General features: G+C 39.1%; 1 protein-coding gene across 2 annotated transcripts; it reads left to right on the top strand.

Moving 5' to 3' along the window:
* Nucleotides 1-1,778: 1,778 nt before the first annotated feature.
* Nucleotides 1,779-15,369, top strand: BET1 (Bet1 golgi vesicular membrane trafficking protein). Of its 2 annotated transcripts, XM_059712333.1 has the most exons (4): nucleotides 1,785-1,961; nucleotides 9,451-9,563; nucleotides 11,821-11,877; nucleotides 14,125-15,369. In XM_059712333.1, the coding sequence occupies exons 1-4, from the start codon at nucleotides 1,943-1,945 to the stop codon at nucleotides 14,278-14,280; spliced, it is 345 nt and encodes a 114-aa protein (XP_059568316.1). In that variant the 5' UTR covers nucleotides 1,785-1,942; the 3' UTR covers nucleotides 14,281-15,369. The 2 variants fall into 2 exon arrangements, with proteins under 2 accessions (XP_059568317.1, XP_059568316.1); XM_059712334.1 differs by lacking the exon at nucleotides 11,821-11,877 and having other exon boundaries at nucleotides 1,779-1,961.
* The last annotated feature ends 7,045 nt before the right edge of the window (nucleotides 15,370-22,414 follow it).

Raw genomic sequence — 22,414 nt, 5'->3', positions numbered from 1 at the left:
TAAGGTTGAGATATTTTCTATGAAATTTTCCTATGAGAATAAAGAGAATGTTCTAAATGCTATTAATCTCTAATTTTATTGGTCTCTTCCATCAGCAAGAAGAGTTAGGAATTTTCACTTTAAAAGGCAAAGAAAAATAGAAAATAAAGTGAAAAGAATTCCCTCTAGTCTCTATGTCTACTCTGACCATGTTTAATAATTACTCTTCTGTATATTAAATTCATCATATCTGCCTCATCTTTTGAATTTACAATCTTCTCATATGAGATCATCCTATTTTGAAACTGACTAGCAACAGTAGCAATTAACAACTATTTGAATTTTTAGGTCCCAAGCTCAATATAAACCAGCTTTGCCTGTCTTGAGTTATATTCTTGATAGACTTTATTTTTTTTCTTTGACTGTATTTTATCTTTATATCTCCCTACCATGTAAAGAAAGTAGTTGATAAAGAGGATGAGTACACATGTAATTTAAATAGTCTGTTTTGGTAAATTTAACATTCAACTTTTAAAAATTATATGAAAAGACCCTTCTTTATATAAGATGATGTTTCTGACATGTTTTGGTTATAGAACATGTGTACTTTTGCAAAAGAAGAGCCTGTCACAGATTGTAAAGAAAAAAAAAAAAAAAGCTTTGCCATCATTTCTCTTATTTGCTTCATGATTAGAAAATTTGTTAATGTTTTGAGAACTTTGTGTGCTATTTTCCCTTGGATTAGCCATGAAATTTGGTTAGGGTTAGGGTTAGGGGTTTATTTGCAAAAATTGTGTCTGATGCAATCTTCATTTAATTCCATTGTGTTTAGAGAAGAGTGGTTTGTTTTATTTTTTATGAAGACTGTTTTCTCTCAAAATGCTATTGGATTAAGCTTATTTCCCAGGTTAATAGCTGTTATTAAAAACTGTTTTTGTTTGGATTTTACAAAAACAACCTGAAGGCAGAGATTTCTCTGCCACTGCTATAGTCGATGCTCATATTGGGAAACTATGAGGGAAATGATCAGAGCCTGCATTTTCAGAAATCTCTAGCATGGAGATTATTCCACTGTCATATAGCAGCAAAAACAAACAAAAACCCAGTAGTGTTTTTTTTGTTTTTGTTTTAGCATTTACTGTATTTCAGGCTAACACACACACACTCACACGTTATTTCCTTAATCCTCATGAAAACCCTGAGATAAAATGAAATTTAGGACGAACCTCGTTTTCAGGACCATCCCTACCCACCAACAAGCTTTTAAACTCTTACTTAAATTGTATTTCCGAATCCTCTGTGTAAATTAAAAAGGTCAAAAGAGTTTAGGGGTCCTTAGGTCCCTGAACAACTAATACCATGGTTCTTTCTAGAAATGCAAGCAACCTGGAACTTTACTGGGCAACCCGGCACACAAATCGTTAACCCTCTTCCTTCCCTACTCTGTGGTCTCAGATTTCTTACTTGGATGACCAGAAACTTGGAAAAAGCTTCTTCGCTTTTCCCTGAACTAATTTTGGAGGTGTGAGGAAGAGAGAGGCAGAATCAGAAAAGTAAGTCAACCGTCCTTTCATGGGTTGGGAAGAACCGATCTGTTAGCTTACACTCGCTTAAACCGAGAGCAGTGAGTCCAGCAGCAAAGATCCAAGTGTTGCTTGTAATTACAGAAACGCTCACCCTTCTTCTGCAAGCTTGGAGCCGGGTTCACACCACGCCCCGCCCTACTCCCTGCATCTGGGAGGAACTACATTTCCCAGAATGCCATTCAGGCTTCCTCGCCAGGCGCCAAAGAGCGCTTGATAACGCCATCAACCCGCGCGATGTTTAGACTCCACTGCTGTCGTGGCGCTACCGGGGAAGAAGTTGGTGATTTGCCGGGCCCTGGCCCCGAAGACGAGGTCCGGTGACCCCTGGCCCCTTCCTGCCTCCCCTCCGCCTGCCTTTCCTTCTGTCTTCTGCCGGGATGAGGCGCGCAGGCCTGGGTAAGGAGAGGGCTGAGGGCCGAAGTTCGGGGGTCCTGGAGCCGGCCGTGCTGGGCGCAGGGGCGCGGGACGGAGTCGGACAGGTCGCGTGTCACTGGAACCTGGGCCAGAAAGCAGGTGTAAGGAGAGGTCTTTGGAGGCGGTGCCAAGTGGAAACGCGTCATTTGTCTCGGGTCCTAGGGGTTTCCTTAAGTTCGGTTCAGCCCCAAGTTTGAATGGGAGGTTCAGAGAGAGTAAGTAGTGGGGGGCGTGGGGGTGGAGTGGGCGCAGGTGCCAGCTCCGCAGTGAGGGCGTTAGTGGTGGTGACCGACCACAGCCTGGTGAGATGCGCTTGTTCCCCGGAGCCTGGCCCCGGTTCTCCTCCCTGCTGGCCCTGCATGTTCAGTTTCTTCAGAAGCCAAATTTGAGAGAGTGTTGCGTGCGAAGCACACTAATAATAATAATAATAATAATAATAATAATAATAGTCTGGCAATAGTGAGTTACAAAGGTGAATGTACGTGTCATTGCTGTTAAAGTCCGATTCTGACATCGGGGTCAGAGGCCATTTTGCCCAGAACATTTCTTATCTGAGCCTCGTTCCACCGTAAAGGCAGTAAAATGCTTGGCATTTGTTCTGGACCTTTTGGTTTATTTAGGAAGCCTGTTGACCAGCCAGCAGGAGTAAGTTAGGCACGAGGACTCTTACCCGGCCAGTTTAATGCACAGCGGTCAAAACAGCATTTCCTGGTTCTGAAGTTCTCTATTAAGAGACAATTTAAAAAAGAAAAGAACCCTGCTGAATCATCGTACAGTAACCTGAGGAAAAAATGTATGAAATATTTGGGGAAAAAAAAAGTTGTTACATTTTTCAGTTGTTATGATAAGATGGAAAAAGAGGGGGGGGAAACTTTTCAAAAGTGTCAGGAATTTAAAGTTAGTGAAAGTTGACAGTAACTCTAGACTTGTGCATTGATTAATAAATTGTAGTATGAGAAACCACTTTGGAAAAATATAGTTTTGATGAATGCTTACATCAGAAAAAGTTGACCAGCTAAATCATATAGAAAAAAATAACTAATTTTGAGCATGCTTAGTTTTATATGCCTACATGTTTTTCCTTTGTGTCATTACTGATAACAACAAACATTTGTTGTGTACTTGGGTAAGCTCTAGGCTGGTGATGGCGAACCTTTTGAGCTCGGCGTGTCAGCATTTTGAAAAACCCTAACTTAACTCTGGTGCCGTGTCACATATAGAAATTTTTTGATCTTTGCAACCATAGTAAAACAAAGACTTATATTTTTGATATTTATTTTATATATTTAAATGCCATTTAACAAAGAAAAATCAACCAAAAAAATGAGTTCGCGTGACACGCGTGTCATAGGTTCGCCATCACTAGGCAGACAATTGTTTGTTGCCCTGTTTATCCTCCCCAACGCTTCCAGTCTATTGGGGGTAGGAACACCTTCAGAGGTAAATTCTAGTTAGTACAAGGTGGCCATTACACATCCAAATGCCAGGTAAGTTCTACAGATAGTGAATGTTTAGGCATGTCAGAGAGAGAGTGCTGTGCACTTTGTGGAGACATAGGAACTTGACCTAGAGCTTGAAGATACAGGGTGCGAGCGGTAAGTTCCAGCTGGAAGGATGACACCACTCCCCCAAAAAGAATTGTAGGACTGGAATTATGAATGGTCGTTGAAGGGATTATGATCAAGTCAGTTTGACTGAAGTAGGAGACGTGGAACCAGAACTACCACCTTGTGGAGATCTTTGAGTGCCGGGTCAGGGAGTTTGGATCTTATCAGTAGGCCTATTAACCCTTGGAATATTTTGTTCGGCAGTATGTCGTGATAAATTGCAGGAACAGGTGGTGATTCTCAGCCCTAACTATACATTAGAATCACCTAATCACCTGGAGAGCTTTCAAGGCATGCTACCTGGACCCCCCAGCTGAGACTAATTAAATTAGAATCTCTAGGATAGAGCCTTTTTTCTTTCAAGCTCCCTTGTAGTTGAGAGGAAAGATGATTGATGACTTAGGTGTCTGTCCATTGCTATCATTTACATTCGTAAGGGAGGCAGGCTTTTTTTTTTTTAAGTATCAATGTGTATTGACTTGGAATTTTAAACTTGGGATAAAGAAATAGTGAGCCCTATCTGGGTTGGCTCAGTGGATAGAGCATCGGCCTGCAGACTGAAGGGTCCCAGGTTCAATTCCGGTCAAGGGCATGTACCTAGGCTACGGGGCACATCCCCAGTAGGGGGTGTGCAGGAGTCAGCTGATCGATGTTTCTCTCTCATCGATGTTTCTAGCTCTCTATCCCTCTGCCTTCCTCTCTGTAAAAAAATCAATAAAATATATATTTTTTAAAAAAGAAATAGTGAATCTGATAGATATTCACATGGAGAAGCTGCAACACTTTACATGAATCTCTTTAAGTGATTTGGCTCAGCTACTGATAGAAACTACCCAAAAGAAGTAGCATTTGTCTTAATGGACAAAGGCTGATGATGGATGGCTGGCACTCACTAGCTTTCCTAGAACTTTCATAGCAGTGGTCCACACAAAAAGAAGTGGCTAACTTTGGAATAGCAACTCCTAGAATTTTATTTAACACTTTTGTAGTTTTTATAGTGGGGGTGGGTGATAGTATGTGGAAAGTTTGAAATTCTTTAATAAGAAATGTGTATTGAAAGATTGCTGGGTGATGAGAATTTTGCTTTCAATAAATGGAATGATATAGAAGTACTATAAAATTAAAATTAAGGTAAACAAAGAAAATAAAGCAAATAATCATTCATTTAGAAATGAATTCCTTGGTAAAGTTGACAAGTGATTATGTTCAGCCAGTCATTAATTACTTATTGGGCAAATGTTCTACATTTAGAACCTTACTCATAAAAGAAGAAGACATATACCTTTTCTTTAAGGATTTTGGTCCTCATTAAAGTAGAGTCTGTACAGCGTATCATTAACTGATGGTATGGGAATGCATGTTTAAACAACTATTTTAACTGAGTGGGGGAAGTACTATACATAATCACTTGAGTTCTTCACTTTTATAATAGCACATTTGGAGAGCTTTATGGATAATATGTCAGCAGAGGGAAAATTTGGGGAATGCAACTCCTTCTCCTCTGGAATATACTTGTTTGACATGTTGTTGTGTTTTTGTGTGTGTGGTGGTGGAGATTGTGTAAGTGTTTGCTGCATATAAAGTACTCATTATAGGGGATAAAGGATTATGAGATACTGTTTCTGCCCTCAAAGAAGCTTATGATTCTACTAGTGTCCCAGTGCACGGATTCATGCACATTGAAAGGAAATATATTAGAAGAAATATTTTAATATTGCTATTCGCCCTTTCTCTATAAAAGTGTTCATCAAATTCATGATCGACAATGACAGATCAAAATATGCGCCTGCAATTGGCGCTAGCGAGAGCTTTACAAGTATATGTATCATGAATGAGCGAGTCAACTTAGCCATCTACACTAATAAAAGAGAAAAATGGTAATTGACGTACAACGCTACCCTTTTCATTGGCTAATCAGGGCTATATGCAAATTAACTGCCAACTAAGATTGGCAGTTAACTGCCAACAAGATGGCGGTTAATTTGCATATGTAGGCACAATGCAGGGAGGCGAAAGGGAAAGCAGGAAGAAGCCCCCTGCCACTGACAGTGATCGGAAACCCAGGGGGGAGCTAAGAGCTGGGGGGCAGGGCAAAGGCGGCCCTGGGGCCGCCTATGCCCTGCCCCCCAGCCATGATCGGAGAATCAGGCGCCTTTGCCGCCCTGGCCAGTGATAGCAGGAAGTAGGGGTGGAGCCAGCGATGGGAGCTGGGCACGGTTGAAGCTGGCAGTCCCAGGAGCTAGGGGTCCCTTGCCTGGGCCTAAAGCGAAGCCCACGATCGCGGGGCCGCTGCAGCTGCGGGTCCCCGCTGCCTGGGCTGGGCGCCTCAGCCAGAGGCGTCCTGCAGGGGCAGGGGCGGAGCCCATGCGATCGGGGCACCCCCCGCTGCCACTGCAGGTCCCCGCTGTCCGGGCTGGACGCCTAGGCCAGAGGCGTTAGGCCTGGGCAGGGGCGGAGCCTGCAACCGCGGGGAGCTGGGGGTCCCCTGCCCAGGCCTGACACCTCTGCCGGAGGCCTCAGGCCTGGTCAAGGGGCCGATCCGGTGATTGGTGATCGGAGGGTGATGAGGATCAACTCCTCTGGCCAAGGCATCAGGCCTGGGTGGGGGGTGAAGCCGGGGGTTGGGGGGATATGATGGTCCCCTTGCCCAGGCCTGAAGCCTGGGTCAGAGGCGTCAGGCTTGGGCAGGGGGTGGAGCAAGCGATCAGAGGGAGATGGGGGTCCCCTGCCCAGGCCTGATTCCTGGGCCAGAGGCCTCAGGCCTGGGTGGGAGCCAGAGCCAGTGATCGGGGAGAGATGGGGGTCCCCTGTCCAAGCCTGACACCTCTGGCGGAGGCGTCAGGCCTGGGCAAGGGGCCGATCAGGCGATCGGAGGGTGATGGGGGTCTACGCCTCTGGCTGAGGCATCATGCCTGGGCAAGGGGAAGAGCCAGCAATCGGAAGGGTCTGGTGGTCCCCTGCCCAGGCCTGACGCCTGGGCCAGAGGCATCAGGCCTGGGCTGGGGGCAGAACCAGTGATGGGGGGAAATGAGGGTCCCCTGCCCAGGCCGATCCTGCAATTGGAGGGTGATGGGGGTCAACGCCTGATGGCTCCCAGTATGTGAGAGGGGCAGGCTGGGCTGAGGGACACTCCCCCCCCCCCCCAACACACACACACACACACACACCTAGTGCACGAATTTCGTGCACCGGGCCCCTAGAGAGAGAGAGAGAGAGAGAGAGAGAGAGTGTGTGTGTGTGTGTGTGTGTGTGTATATTTAAACCTGCTTAATTAGACCTGCTTTCTGATTTAACTAAACTTTTTCCATCCCAGTGAAGCACCCTAACTTTTCTTTCAGGTAATTGTCAGCAACACAGCAGTAAATATCAACATGAAGCAGATTATTATTGTAGATCACACAGGGAGAACAAAGGGTAAAATATTTAACTGCAGTAGTGTTTGACTATATTCTGCACAGTGAGAAAACCTGAAGTCATTTTCAAGGTCCACCATTTCTTCTTTTTAGTCAGGTCAAGTTTCTAAATTTTCTAAAACTCCGTTTCTGGCTAATGAAAATAGGATTCTACCAAGTCTCATATCTACCAATCCAGGATTTGTATGAGGATCAAATGAGATGAGGCACGGGAAAATGCTTCACAGACATTTGGTTAAAGAGTAAAATGTTTGCACCTGGCTATAAAGTAAGTCGTGTTCCTGGACTGAAGAAACTCCAAGGAGGCTAGTCGCTAGGGAGCAGAAGCCAGGTGACAGCAACTGTTTCCGGGCTGGGCTGGGCTGTGGGCCGCAATTTGCACCATGGGGTCTTGGCAGCGTTGGCTGCAATTTGGTGGGCTGTTGCTCTGGGGTGGTGGCGGGGCCTGTTTCCCACTTGGGGGAAGACGATCGGTGCCAGGTCCGCGGTGCCATTTCTTTGTAAATGGCCAGTGCGCATCACAGCAGTTCCTGTGTTGGGCATCTGCCCCCTGGTGGTCAGTGCGCATCATAGCAACTGGTCGGACGGTTGGAGGGACACTTAGTATATTAGCCTTTTATATATATAGATTCTTGACAAAGGCAGGCACATTAAAAGTTGAATAACCATGACTTCAGATTCTATTCATTCATTCATTTACAAGTTGATTGAGTGTACTTTCCTATGTGTATGCATGCGTTTGTGGGGGATATATAGCCAGGAATGAAAGAAATTTAGTTTCTGCCCATGGAGTGTGGTCTGGTGTGCTATATTAGTGTTTTGTACAGTCAGAGCTGTAAGAATTCAAGTGAGAGAGCTATGCTTTTTAGAGAAAATGAGATTTGTGCTGTGCCTTAAAAGAACTTTCTATGCACGCCTCAAACATCTTTCAACCACCAGCACTGACCACTACTTCCTGTTCTTCCAGATATTCTTTGAGTTTACTAGACATCTGGTTTCTCTATCATCCCATTCCTCCATATTCTCAGGCCTCTATTGAAACTACTACAATCCCTGTCCAATCTAGACCCCATAATTCATATCTTTAACCATTATTTTGGCAAGCAGTCTCAATCTCTTGGTGTTCTGTCCTTCTGCAGCCCAACACTGTAAACCTCCAACTCTTGAGCAATCCAACTATCCAGCTTCTCGTGGGCTAACTCAGGCTGATGAGCTCTTTTTCCCCCCCACACATCTGAGAGGATTGAAACTGCTCCTATACATTGCCTCAGCCAGGCTTATTTTATGTCCCTGTGTATTCCCAATTTCCTCCCTTCTCTTTACTGTTTTTCCTGATTTTCAGTCTTCAGAGACGGCCTTTTTTTTTTTTTATGAGAAAATTGGTGGTATTATTTTTTTAATGTGCTTAAATAACACCCTAAACCAGCGGTCGCCAACCTTTTGGACCTCACGGACCACCTAGTGGTCCACAGACCACCGGTTGGCAACCGCTGCTAAACTATCTTTTCTTTTCTCATTGTCTTCACTGCCCAAGGCTCACTCCACCTGTTTGATTGCCTGATGAATACCAAGTACTATATTAGGCAGTGGCAGGGATTGCATTCCTGTATCTCAGTGCTATTTTCTAGAAGATGAGCTCCAAAAAGTAGCACCAGGAAGAACAATGGACCTGACACATCAAAGTTTCTCAAATGTTTGTTAAGAATGAATGATCCCCTCTCTCAGCTCTCAGCGGTATTCTCTATTAAGTTATTCCACCTCTCTTCTGTTTAAGAGAGAGATGCCAATAAAGGACCCTCCCTCTGCCATGAGCTCCCTCCTGCTAATAGTATCCTCTTTCTCCCTTACTCTTCAGAGCCAGGCTTCTTCCATGGGGAGTCGGTATTACTACTTTTAGGCCTTTTTATTTTTTTATTATTTTTTTAAAATATATTTTATTGATTTTTTACAGAGAGGAAGGGAGAGAGATAGAGAGTCAGAAACATCGATCAGCTGCCTCCTGCACATCTCCCAATGGGGATGTGCCCGCAACCAAGGTACATGCCCTTGACTGGGATCGAACCCGGAACCCTTGAGTCCGCAGGCCGACGCTCTATCCACTGAGCCAAACCGGTTTCGGCTTTTAGGCCTTTTTAAAAATGTATAGTTCTATGGAACAGGAAATGTGTCCTGAATACCCTTGTATGTATAGCAGTACTTATTTGAGTGTGTTGTGGGCAGTCAATACACAGTTAATAAATATGTATTGAAATGAATTGAATATTCTTTGCTTAAGAGAAGGCATTGAAGAAATTGTTCTATTTTGTTATTTTAAAAACTCATTTGAAATGTGACTATTATTGACATACGTGGTCTGCAACGCCCTCCAGGGGTCTTTTTCGGTTCTTTTTTATCAAAGTTTTAAAAGTGGCCTATGTTTGCTACAACTAGACTTGTGACTGATCGTTGCAGGTGAAGGCAGCTATGGGAACTATGGCTATGCTAATAGTGGATATAGTGCCTGTGAAGAAGAAAATGACAGACTCACTGAAAGTCTGAGACACAAAGTAACTGCTATAAAATCTGTAAGTATACAGTAAGTACTTTTAAATTTGTATATTTATATGCGTATATATTACACTTTTATTGGCATCATATTAAGGAATTCAGTTACCCAAATAGTGTGGTTCAGTGAGGTATGCTCAAAGTTTAGACAAGATTTGAGTAGGTTTAAAAATGTGCCTAATGAAAACATATGGTACATTTGTTTATCCTTTTTAAACTTCAGCTGTTTTTTGTCGTTAAATCTAAAATACTGTCTGTGGTGTCCGTAGGAATGTCTCCGAGCAGTCCATCCTCCACACCCAAGCAGCTCTTCTTCTGACCTTTCCTCCTTAGCCTTCATGCTTCTACCTTTTACTTCACAGCAATCACCAAGTCTTATGCATCTTTCTTTCTAATGCTTCTTTCTATTTCTGATTTTCCATTTCTAATACTATCCCCTGGTTCTTTATTGGGAAAGCCTTTAACCTATCTTTTCCTAAATTTTTAACATGTTCTGATCTGAGCTACATACTATCACCAGTCATCTTAGTGTATTTTTAAAATTGTATCCTGCACTCTCAGAAGACTTCACTGTCCTCCCGTGAGGTAAGAAAGTTCACACTCTGTAGGTTGATCAAATAGGTTCTTTAAAGATTGTCCATAACTTCTCAGACCTTATCTCCTGCATTTTCAGGACGTGTGTATACTTTCTGCCAGACACTGACTTTCCTACTCCCACATCTTTGATCGTGCTATCCCTTTGCCTTAGTGTCCTCTCCCTCCTTACAGTGGCTGAGCTTTTGCCTGTCTGAAAGGCCCCACTCCATTGCACCCCTTACTTCCTCTATGCTTTACCCTACTATGACGTCAAAAGTGACATTTTTCTTTATAAAAAGACCATTTGTACCATTTCTGTCATCCTTATTGTATGGTGATCTGCATTGGAATTATTTGTATGTAAAAGAAATTTACTAAATGTAGGGTTTTCTGTTGTACTTATTTTTATATTCTATACAAAACCTAGTATAATTTCTTATCAGTTGTATTGAATTAAATGTATTAAATAAAGGAATGAAAAAGATGGTTTTAAAAGTGTGTGTGATATATTCTGCATTACAATAAACATGTTGTACACTAACAGAGCATTCAGTAGAAGCTCATATTGCCAAAACTTAATTGGTATTTCACTAGTCTTGGAAAATAGAATTGTATTCAGCCTGGAGACTATTATATTCTGAAATGAGTATTGTTTTCAGAGCCATACTAAATCAAAAGGAGTTGATCTGTGAACTAAGCAACATTGTATAATGTTAATACTTTAGCAAATATAACATTGAGAGGGAATTAAGAACTAGATGATTTAAAAAAAAACTCCAATGTTGAATATTTAGGCTCCTTGTTAGAAGAAAGCTATTTCCCCTGGAAATTCCTTTCCGTGGCATAAATGACAGTTGTAGACAGCAGTTAGGTGATTTGGGCTATCAAGCTTTATATATAGTTGCTTTATTATCATATTCTGATCTGTAGAATTCTGGTATGGTTTTGTGTCAGAAATACTCCCGTACTGTGTTCACACAAAATAAGCTGAGAACAATATTTGCAGTGGTTTGCCAAGGTTTTTAGTAGTTGTGATTATATTTATTCAAATATCTTGGAAATGAAGGCTTTGATGAATTTGTCATATAAAGTATTAAACACGTTTTGGTTTGAATAGCAGCCATAATCACGCTGATTTCTTTTGGCTCACCCTCTTTTCTGCATAGCTTTAGAATATGGATGACAACTTGTAATTTTTTTTCAATTTGTTATATTTAAAAAGAAATACCTTAAGAATCTAAAGGAATAATCAATGTAGGCATATATTCAATGTCAATTTCAGAAGGAAAATATTAAATATTTGTATCTGAATTTGAATTGATAATACAGGTACTTATGTACATCTTTAAAAACATAAAGAAAGAAATATATAGATAAATGCTGTTGTATGAATAATTATAAAGAAAGGAAAACCATGCAAAGATAGGTGAATCAGAAGTATATACCAAAATTCAAAAATGGAATTGAATATTAAATGAAATCCAAATGAAGAGCAGGGAAGCAATGTCCTTACTGAGAAGGAGTAAAAGTTCTAAGTTTATTTTCCATTAATATCAGTGAAAATGTATCAGAAGAAGAGAGTATATTTTCTACTTCTAGAATACAGTTTCTGAGAAAATGTATATTTAAAATGGCATTATATTTGCTTTATAACACTTAAATACTTTTATATGAGTAGTAATGTATATGCTTTCTTTATAGCTTTCCATTGAGATAGGCCATGAAGTTAAAACTCAAAATAAATTATTAGCTGAAATGGTAAGTAAGATTTTAACTTTTTTTAAAAAATATATTTTATTGATTTTTTACAGAGATGAAGGGAGAGAAATAGAGAGTTAGAAACATCGATGAGAGAGAAACATCGATCAGCTGCCTCCTGCACATCTCCTACTGGGGATGTGCCTACAACCCAGGTACATGCCCTTGACCGGAATCGAACCTGGGACCTTTCAGTCCGCAGGCCGACACTCTATCCACTGAGCCAAACCGGTTTCGGCAAAATTTTAACTTTAAGACCGAGATCTAATATTCTTAAAGTTAGCATGTTAATCAGGATTAATATCGTTTTAACTTTTATCCATTTTGGAATAGATCTAGGGATTGTATGTCCTGGATTTTAATCCATTTATATCTAATTGGTTTTGAATAACTACAAAGTTTGTCTTTGCCATATTTTTACATTTTTCATCTTGCCTAACACACATAAGTATGAGGAAAAAGGAGAAACTAAGTATCTTTAATCCTGTGTTTAGAAACACAGTTGAAGACTCAGGATAAGTGACTATTTAGAGTGTTCTTTGAGATCTCAATGCATGTAGACTGCCAAGTAATCTAAAAGCACTGTACATCTAATCAACCAAATGCCTTGTACTTAATGTAAACCTATTTCTTTTGCTTGATATCCTAAGGATCACTTCTGAACAAATCAATAGGATTTGAACATAGTAACATCTAGAACCTTTTATCTCTAGTCTAAACAATCTCAGCAATATATATATACTAGTACCTTTTCTTCTATAAGCCACTCTCCATTCTTAAATATTTATTTTCGATGTCAAGCTTCTCCAGACCTTCCCCAGTTTCTCCACATGCTTTTAAAATTGTACTATCCAAAAATGAATATGGCATTGAAATCAATGTTCCTATGAAGGTTGTGCATTAGAATCATGTGGGGTGCTTTCTGAAAATTTTGATGTCTGGTCCTCACTCTAAATATACTGATTCAGAATATCAGGGGAAGGGATTTAGGTATATGCATTTTGTAAAAAGCATCCCAAAAGACTCTGATACATAGCCCTGCTGAAGAACTATCTATCTATCTATCTATCTATCTATCTATCTATCTATCTATCTATCTATATAACATAGAGAAATATGCTAATTAACTGGGACACCGAAATGGTTCGACCAGACAGGAGGAGGTTGTGCACGCAGCGTTGGGGGCAGGGCAGCAGGGGCCTCCACGTGCCTGCGCTGGGGGAGGCCCTGATCAGCAGCGGCCATGGCTGCTTCAAGGGCGGGAGAGGGAGGCAGGGCCGGACGGCGACTCGAGGGTGGGCAGCGCCGCGTGATTTCGAATTACACGCTGGGCTCCTAGTAGATGTATAAAGTGCTTGAGCTACATAGCCAGAGCTATATAAAAGCTGTCATAATGCCAGGACCTTTACATCTCAGCATATTGAGTTCCTATGAAAGTGCAATATTTCTATTCCATACCTAGTCCTCATCAGAAGGCCTTTTCCAGCTATGTTTTAATATGGTAGTTTTCCCCATCCATACTTGTAGTTATTACTCTGTCTCACCACTTCTACATGATATTCTCTTAACTTTTACTCTACTTCAAAGTCAGCTATTTAAATTAAAGGATCTTAAAAGTAAAGGTACATTTAACTGCTAACCAACCATATTACATTTTGGATGAATTGCTATAATGGGAAGCAGACCCATTTGTTCTTGGAGAATATGCCCCAACAAAAAGTGGTAAAAAAAAAACAAAAAAAAAAAACAACAACAACAAAAAAAAACACCAAAATGCTTTTCTGGCAGCTATGAAGCTGGGGAGATCCCAGCCGGCCCAGGACATCAGCTCTCGTCCTCCCAGCCCTTCGACCCTCCCCTGAAGGTCCTCAGTAAAATGGTTTGATCTCCACGCACCCCAAAAAAGTGGGAAACCTGTGTGATAGTAGACAAACTATGTTTATTGTTAATGGTTTTTAATCCACATAATTGGAATAAGACCTAAATAGTTTAGGATTGTGAAGAATTCTGTGGCTGAAAGAAATGTTTATTGGATAATAAAAGAGCTTTTTATTCATTGAGAGAATTACTCAGTTTTGCATGGAATAATAGGGCTGATTTTCTAAGTTATAAACAGGTTTCTGAATTGATTAAACACTAAAAATGTCATTAAGAATGTGTTCTAATAACAATATATCCAATTACTTAAGTGCATATGTAGAGTATTAGATCTAAGCATTATATTCTGTTTTTCTTTTCTCCTCATAGGATTCACAATTTGATTCTACAACTGGATTTCTAGGTAGAACTATGGAAAAACTGAAGATTTTATCCAGAGGGAGCCAAAGCAAGCTGATGTGCTATATGATGCTGTTTTCATTGTTTGTCTTTTTTGTCATTTATTGGATTATTAAACTGAGGTGATGCAAGTAAGTGTCAGTTTGGAATTTGTTCCATCTTAAGTGGTTTGGGGTACCACTTTGGTAAAAAAATCAGCATCAAAACATTCCTCATTTTCAAATATGGCTTTTTCCATTCACAGTTACAGAATTTTACCTGTTTTATAAATCACATTACATAATACAGTGCTCTTTGAATACTGTTTCTTAACACATTAAGTGCCCAGTCACCGGTGTCTGACACTATACTTTCCGTCCAGAAGGGAAAACAGGCTGGGCGCTTAATGACTCATTTTGCCCCTATTTTCAGGGGTATTGAGATAGCCAAAGGCAGTCCAGCCCGAACCATTGTTTTTCTGTTGTTTGCTGTCAGATTAAATAGCAATATAGTGTTCTGTTGTTACCACAAATGTAGGTTTATGTTCCATGTAAAGAAACTTAGTGGGAGGATAACAGAATGGGGAGCCTGACGCTGAGCTCTTGCAGTGGCGGACAGTTTGTGGTGGAATGATAATCACTTTCTTGAGTGACATCAACCCTAATGCTGTACTCCCCTTTCCTCCTTGATTTGGTTAAATTGTAGGCAGATTTCTTTTTACCTATGATGTTTTTCTAATAATTTTTGATTATATGACTCCTCTTCCCCCTTTGCCCGAGGACCTCATTCTTTAATAAATCTTATTATTTTGACATGTTTCTAGTAGGTGCAAAACAAATGTGAACCAGTATAATTGTTATTTTATATTAACTTTATGCATACCATTGACTTGGCTTAAAATAGCTTTATGATTTTAGCTACTTAGGCCATTTGGTTATCATTTGTGACAGAATGTGAAACTAAAGTAATTGCTAAGTTCTGACTGGAAATAACATGTTCAAGAAAATTAATTGTCTCTGCATTATTATGTGCTCAAAATAGATAATTGAAAGTAGTCAGCATTGAACTTAGGGGTAAGAGTATTGTTGTTTTGATCCAGTATATTTGTTTATAGAAAGCAAAACAAAGGTAGAATGTTGAGTAGAAAGAAATATTAAAATGTTCTTAAATACTCTGTATTGCTGTTTTGGAATTTACTCATTTATGAGCTCTAAAAATAAATTTTTAATGAAATAAGTTGAACTTTGTTGCTTCTTTATTCAAGTCCCTTATAGTTTTACATAGAACCTGAGAAATGGTCCTAAAAACTCCGGTTCTAAGCAAAATCAAGAAAAGTTAACATATTTGTATTATTTCAGAACTTTATTCAAACAAATGTGATAAATCATAACTGCAGCTTCAAAAATATTTAATTTTCAAATATTTCTATTTATAAATCTATTATCATTGCAGTACTTTTCTCTAAATACCTATGTTTTCTGGGTGGGTTTGTTGTCATTTGGGCCTCTGCTTGACAGTTAAAACACAAGAGCTGAGAAGGGTTAAGTAACAGCCTGACAAACCTGAGGCTGATGTGACACTGGTTTGAGTTAGGTGACCTGGGTTCAAATATCCATTCCTCTACTTGCTCAGTGTGTGGGGACCTGTTTCTTCATTAAATCACCCATTTCATAGGGTCATTGTGAGAGACAGATAATATATTGGAAAGCACCTTACTCATGATAGTTAATAAATGTTAGTTCTCCCTATTATTATAGACACATCAGAAAAGGGAATTATTTTAAGGGTAAGACGATAAGTTGGTTTCAGGCTGTGATGATGACAGGACCTCTAAGTGGAAATTTCTATCAAACAATTAGAGATTGATTTTTTTCAAGAATTATTTAATTATGTACTCTGTGTCAATTATGTGACAGCCAGAGCTCAGGGAAGACTCAGAAATCGTTGCAATAATTAAAATTGCAAAAAGAAAAGAACAAAAGGCCAAAGAAAAATAACTGGAAAATGGAAACAGAAGGGAATCAATAAGAAGTAAACAAGATCAAGGCCCTAGAAAACCAATGACAGCAAGACAAGGATGGAATTCAAGATTAAGTATTGGCTATTATATGAAAGTACTTTGTAAAATATATTAAAACACTATTTAAATGTTGGATAGTATCAAGGAGGTGATGATAAGGGGCTTGGGGTAATGTAAATGTGATTGTTATCACTGCCTTCTTCAACATTTCTTATTTTAGAATTCTTTTTAAGAACTGCCTAAAATCAAGTCCCTAACCAGTATTTCATATAACCCCTCTCTCATCACTGCCTTTTCTGAGATTCCTGACAGATAGCTCCTGAAAGGACATGCCCCTGTCCCATCACGGGTCCATTTGCTAGCACCCTTTTCTTCCTTGTGTTTGGGGAGCCACTAGGAAATAATGCTCCCAGAAATAAAACTTGGGGGGAAACATCAAATATGGAAAACTTCTAATCCTTTATAATCCTTTACAAGCTCATTGCTAACTCTGAAAAGAAAATTATTGCTAGATGTATCTGGGAAGTTGATTCTAATAAACAGGCAAAACATCCACATTATAATTTTTATTCAAACCACACATGACTTGCATATGTTTGGGTGGTAGGGACGCACTATAAGTCCCATATTTTAAATGGTAAAGCAGATTCAGAAAGCAATTCATAAAAATGTAAACAAATCCCAAATGTCCGAAATGTTCTGCAAAATATCTACTTCGTTTCACTAAGAGTTGGTCCTTGGAAGTGTGCCAACACATTTGGAAATAATAAAAGGTATAACTTATATGCACTATCCCATACAGATATGAGACATAGGTCTCCACAATGAGGGAAGGGACAATTGTACATATTATCGCTAGAATTTAAATTAGCATGCAAATTAATTCTTAGATACTACTTGAGTAGAGAGTACTTGTTAAATCTAAAACAAATATGCAACATTTTAAGCATTTGAATTCTAGAGCAGAAAACCCTGGCACCTGCACCCATAGAAAGCTTTTGGTTCTCTGAAATGATCTAGTTTTCCTAATTTTTCTATGCTCTTAAATTTCAAATCATATGTATTGAATTTGCTTCCTTGTAGAGAAAGTGGAAAAAGTGCTTGATAATTTGGGTTCATTTAGTTAGTAAATAACTTCATCAGGCCACAGTGATGAATTAACTGACTAAATATTTATTGGGAAGCAAATTAGCATTGTAGCTAAGACTGAAAGCTATGAAGTCACACTACCTGAGCATAAATCCTGGCTCCACTACTCACATGATGATTTGGGGTTGATGACCTCGCCACTCTAGTTATTCTATTTGTAAAAGAGGAATAACAATTAAATCTAAAGCAGTGATACAAAATCAGAGGGTTATTGTGATAATATTACTTGTAAAGAATTTAGAAGGGTTCCTAGAACTCAATGGTACTGCCTTCAGGGTAGTTGCTCAAAGTTCTCTTTTCAAACTTTTCAAATTTTAATTTATTCTTCAAAATATAAACTACAAAAATTCATAAAACAAGAGCATTTTAATATTTACTATGATTTTAATACGCTTGCTTTAATTCTTGTACCTTCATATAACCTAGAATAAATCTCCAGGAAGTTCTCATGAAATAAAGTTTAATATAAATTAAATATGTATGTAAGGAAGTGAAAAGAAAAAAAGTATACTCAATATATTTGTACATATATTCATATATATATATAATACATATATATGCATATATAAAATACTGAGAAAGAGAAAAACTTTAGTCATCTTTGTATTTATACAGTTTTCAATCTAAATTATATTAAATTTTTGAAGGATGTGACCATTCCAAAGACAGGCAATATAAAAATTTTATGTAAAGTAGTTTGCCTTTTTTTTTAAAATATATTTTATTGATTTTTTACAGAGAGGAAGGGAGAGGGATAGAAAGCTAGAAACATCGATGGGAGAGACACATCGATCAGCTGCCTCCTGCACACCCCCTACTGGGGATGTGCCCGCAACCAAGGTACATGCCCTTGACCGGAATTGAACCTGGGACCCCTCAGTCTGCAGGCCGACGCTCTATCCACTGAACCAAACTGGCCAGGGCAAGTAGTTTGCCTTTTAATTGAGTGTGCAAGTGTTGCTTTATTCAACATATACTTTTGCTTTTGTAACTAGGAATGGGATGATGTGTATTTTCAGAAAACTTAATTTCTAATTGAACAATTCCTACTGGTACTAATCTATGCCAAGTTAACTCAAAATGGGTTATATTTTCATATAACCATGAGTATTTTCTCATGACTCAAATTTTTGTTCTAGTACTTACATAGAATCGTAAATATATTTCTCTTGGAGCTGTACCATTGGGTATTTAAAACTCATTTCTTCCTTTCCAATGAGCAAATTTTTAGAAACTACATCTCCAAAAAATACCTGCAGTTTCTAATGACCACATATCCCATATACTCAGTTTTTCTATATTTTTAGAGCTATAAATTCCTAATAGTAAAAGAACATGAAAATGATTCATAAAAAAGAAAATGTTAGCTATCAAAAATAAAATATATTGCTCTAACTGGTTTGCCTCTGGATATGCATAACCCATGGACACAGACAATCCTATGTAATAAAGAGGTAATATGCAAATTGACCCTCATGTCCTTGCATCACCAGATGGCCACCCCCACATCATCACAAGATGGCCACCCCCACATTGTCACAAGGTGGCCAGCAGGGGAGGGCAGTTGGGGGCCATTGGGCCGGCAGGGAGGGCAATTGGGGGTCATGGGGCAGGCAGGAAAGGGCAGTTGGGGGCAATTGGGCTGACAGAGAAGCAGTTAGGCATCAATCAAACCAGCAGTTAGGCATCAATCAGGCCGGCAGGGGAGCTATTAGGGGGTGATCAGGTTGGGAGGCAGAAGCAGTTAGGGGCAATCAGGTAGGCAGGCAGGCAGGCAGGTGAGTGGTTAGGAGCCAGCAGTCCCAGATTATGAGAGGAATGTCCCAGATGGGAGAGGGTGCAGGCTGGGCTGAGGGACACCCGCCCACCCCCCACCCCCCCTGGCCCCCAGTGCACAAATTTTGTGCACCAGGCCTCTAGTAGCACATGAAAGACTCGGGTAGGGGAGCAGGGTGGAGGGGTCAACTTGGCCCATTATGGGGCATACTCTGACAGTATGAATATTGCTTCCCATCCCAGAATCCAAAGGGGCTAGAGACACTCTCTTCCTACCCTTCTGAGACCCTGGCTATAGGCTCAGAATCTAAGCCTAACCAATTGGGTACTTGCACCAGGACTTCCAATGATGCAGGTAGCTGAGAAAGTACCAATGGCAGAAGCCTCAGCATCAATAGTTCAACAAACATAGATGTATAGTCCAGTGGCAGCAGCCTTAAGCATCCCGAGCTGAGTCATCTGTCAAAGACCACAAAACAGTAGCCTTGGTGTCCACTAGCAGCAATGCCAGTGGCAACCAACCCAGAGTGCTCATGAGCTATGGCTGGCCGTGCTTCCTGCTCTCCCATTGCCCCGATCCATTTTCTGTTCCTGATCCCCCACCTTCCAGAATGACTATGTTGACAACATCCAAACCGATTAATTTTCTCTTCTAGTGATCCAAAGCTGTGTTCTTAACAGAAAACTCTGACTGATATACCTTGCCATTCGTGATACAAGTTCAAATATTAATTTTAATTTTCCTAAGAGAAAACACACAAAATAGACATATCTGTTTTACCTTATATATTTGCCACCTCAACTTGGAGGAGAAGAAAAAGTTCTGTGAATTGTGGGGTGAATTAATCAATTTGTTAAGAAGTATTTCTCATCTGTTGTGGTGCTGTATAACCACCTATGCAGACTGTAACGGCAGCAATGACTCTATTCAGATCAACGTCTGATGGTGCTGAATTGTATACTTTGTCTTTCAGATAATGTATCCTTATTACAAAGGCTGTTTCATTTTTAACTAGGTAACTTACTCTTGAGAGTGTGATATTGATGTTTTTAGTCTCTACACTGTTGTTACTTTATTTTTACTTAGCTGATTAGGACAATACTGATGCTAATTCAACATTTGAACATCCTCTGGGTCATACATAAACATAAACAGACTAACTTGTATATGCTGCAGTAATCTAAAAGGCTTTATCACAGCATCATTGTTCTAGAAAAAAACTGGATGCTATTTCCAATGGTCTCTGGTTGCTGTAGGGGGGGGGGGGGGAAGAAATGAGAATTATATAATGTATATATTCTATCATATAGAATCCTCTGATTCTATGTATACCCACAGCTGTGCTTAAATTTCCTTTCATTCACTAAGTCTGTTGGCATCTTCATGTTAACAGAAATTTAAACTTTAATAATGAAAAGAGGATAAAAATATTCCCAATCTTAAATGAAAGGAAGATGTAATGAAATAAATGTTTATTTTCCAAAGGGCCCAAATATAAACATACTGATCAATGGGATTTTTGTCACATAGAAGACTTTTTATTCTACTTTTTATTAGGTCCACTAGTTTATTTATTTATTTATTTATTTATTTATTTATTTATTTATTTATTTTTGAGGGGAAGAAACACGGGAAGATGCTTGGATATTATAAAACATGCTTCATGCCTGGATATTATAAAACAATGACTTTGCTGCTGTGTGTTTGTGCTATTGGGTTTTGTTTTAAGAAAAAATGCTTTATTCCTAATTCGATTCTCAATCCATCTTTGTGAATTTGTGATTCTGGGTACTAACAGAGAAGAAAATATGTTATTTTTTTTAAGGAAGAATGAATTGTTCATTGGCTCCAGTACTCAATCTGAAGAAAAAATGGGCTCTATCCTTTGACTTAACCCTAATCACCATTCAGCAGTTATTATACTTCTACACAATCCCTATCCATGCAACTGTCCACATCTAATTATTTGGAACTATTTTGTGTTATGTAGGTGTCGCTATTTCACAATCACAATTTAAATAAACAATATTTGGCACCCAGAGTAACTAGTAAAGATCTCTTTAGGAAAGAGGGGAAATATAGTTTATATTAAAATGTTTTAAATGGCTAGATAAAATGTTTTCAAGTTCAATAGTATCCAGTAAAGCTCGCTATCTGGAAAAATATTTCTTAAAAGTTGAGAACTATAAATATATGAGAGATTGATATAAAAGTCTTAACTCATATAATAAACACATTTATTAAATATATCAACCTTTAAAAATCCTTAAGTCTAAAACCACTAAACTGCAGAAAAGATGTGTCATTAAGAAAAAGCAAAGCCACAATAGGTTTCTATTCCACAAGAAATAAAATAGTTAATTTTAAATTATTATTTCTAGCACTTAATTGCTTCTATTATCACAAGAAACAGTAAAATAATTTTTTTTAAGTCAAAGGTTATGAGACTTTAGGGCAGCGGTTCTCAACCTGTGGGTTGCGACCCCTTTGGGGGTCGAATGACCCTTTCACAGGGGTCGCCTAAGACCATCGGAAAACACATATATAATTACATATTGTTTTTGTTATTAATCACTATGCTGTAATTATGTTCAATTTGTAACAATGAAAATACATCCTGCATATCAGATATTTATATTACGATTCATAACAGCAAAATTACAGTTATGAAGTAGCAACGAAAATAATTTTATGGTTGGGGGTCACCACAACATGAGGAACTGTATTAAAGGGTTGTGGCATTAGGAAGGTTGAGAACCACTGCTTTAGGGGCAATATGATCCAGGCCACCACTTTAAAAATGATAAAACTAAGAGATCACCATATAAATTGAATTGCCTGTGAACAATAACCTGCACAAAATTAAAGGTATTATGACAATTTTAAGAATGTAATTTACCCAAAAGTCTTACTACCCCACTAACTGAAGTTTTGGTGGGGCAGGAAAAACTTAGAGTCAGAAACACACAGGTTTTAATTTTAGCTTTTCCATTTTATCAGTGTGGCAAGTCATGTCATCTCTCTGGCCCTGTTTCTTTTCTCTGAACTGGGGATACTTTTATTTATATCATAGTACTGTTGAGGGGATCGTTCATTCACTCATTAAACAAAATATTTAATTAGACCCTCCATATGCCATGCACTTTACTCAGGCACTCAGAATATAATGAAACAGAAAGCAGGCCATAGAGAAGCTAAATTCACAGATAAACAAAAGAAGCATATTTTGATAAAGAAGTAAATAAGTTGGATAATCAGAGTAAGAGTTCGTGGGAAGAATGGTCAGAAATGACCTCTCTGAGGAGCTGAGATTGTGAGAATGCAGATGAGCCAGC

Source organism: Myotis daubentonii, chromosome 10 (genome assembly GCF_963259705.1).
Source record: "Myotis daubentonii chromosome 10, mMyoDau2.1, whole genome shotgun sequence".
In the NCBI taxonomy this organism is placed as follows: domain Eukaryota; kingdom Metazoa; phylum Chordata; class Mammalia; order Chiroptera; family Vespertilionidae; genus Myotis; species Myotis daubentonii.
The sequence above is the reverse complement of the archived record's forward strand: the minus strand, read 5'-3'. Positions and strand labels throughout refer to the sequence as shown.

Coding starts and splice junctions, on each gene's coding strand:
- BET1 (XM_059712333.1), top strand. Junction 9,564..11,820: donor AAGTAACTGCTATAAAATCT/GTAAGTATACAG, acceptor CTTTCTTTATAG/CTTTCCATTGAGATAGGCCA. Junction 11,878..14,124: donor ATAAATTATTAGCTGAAATG/GTAAGTAAGATT, acceptor TTCTCCTCATAG/GATTCACAATTTGATTCTAC.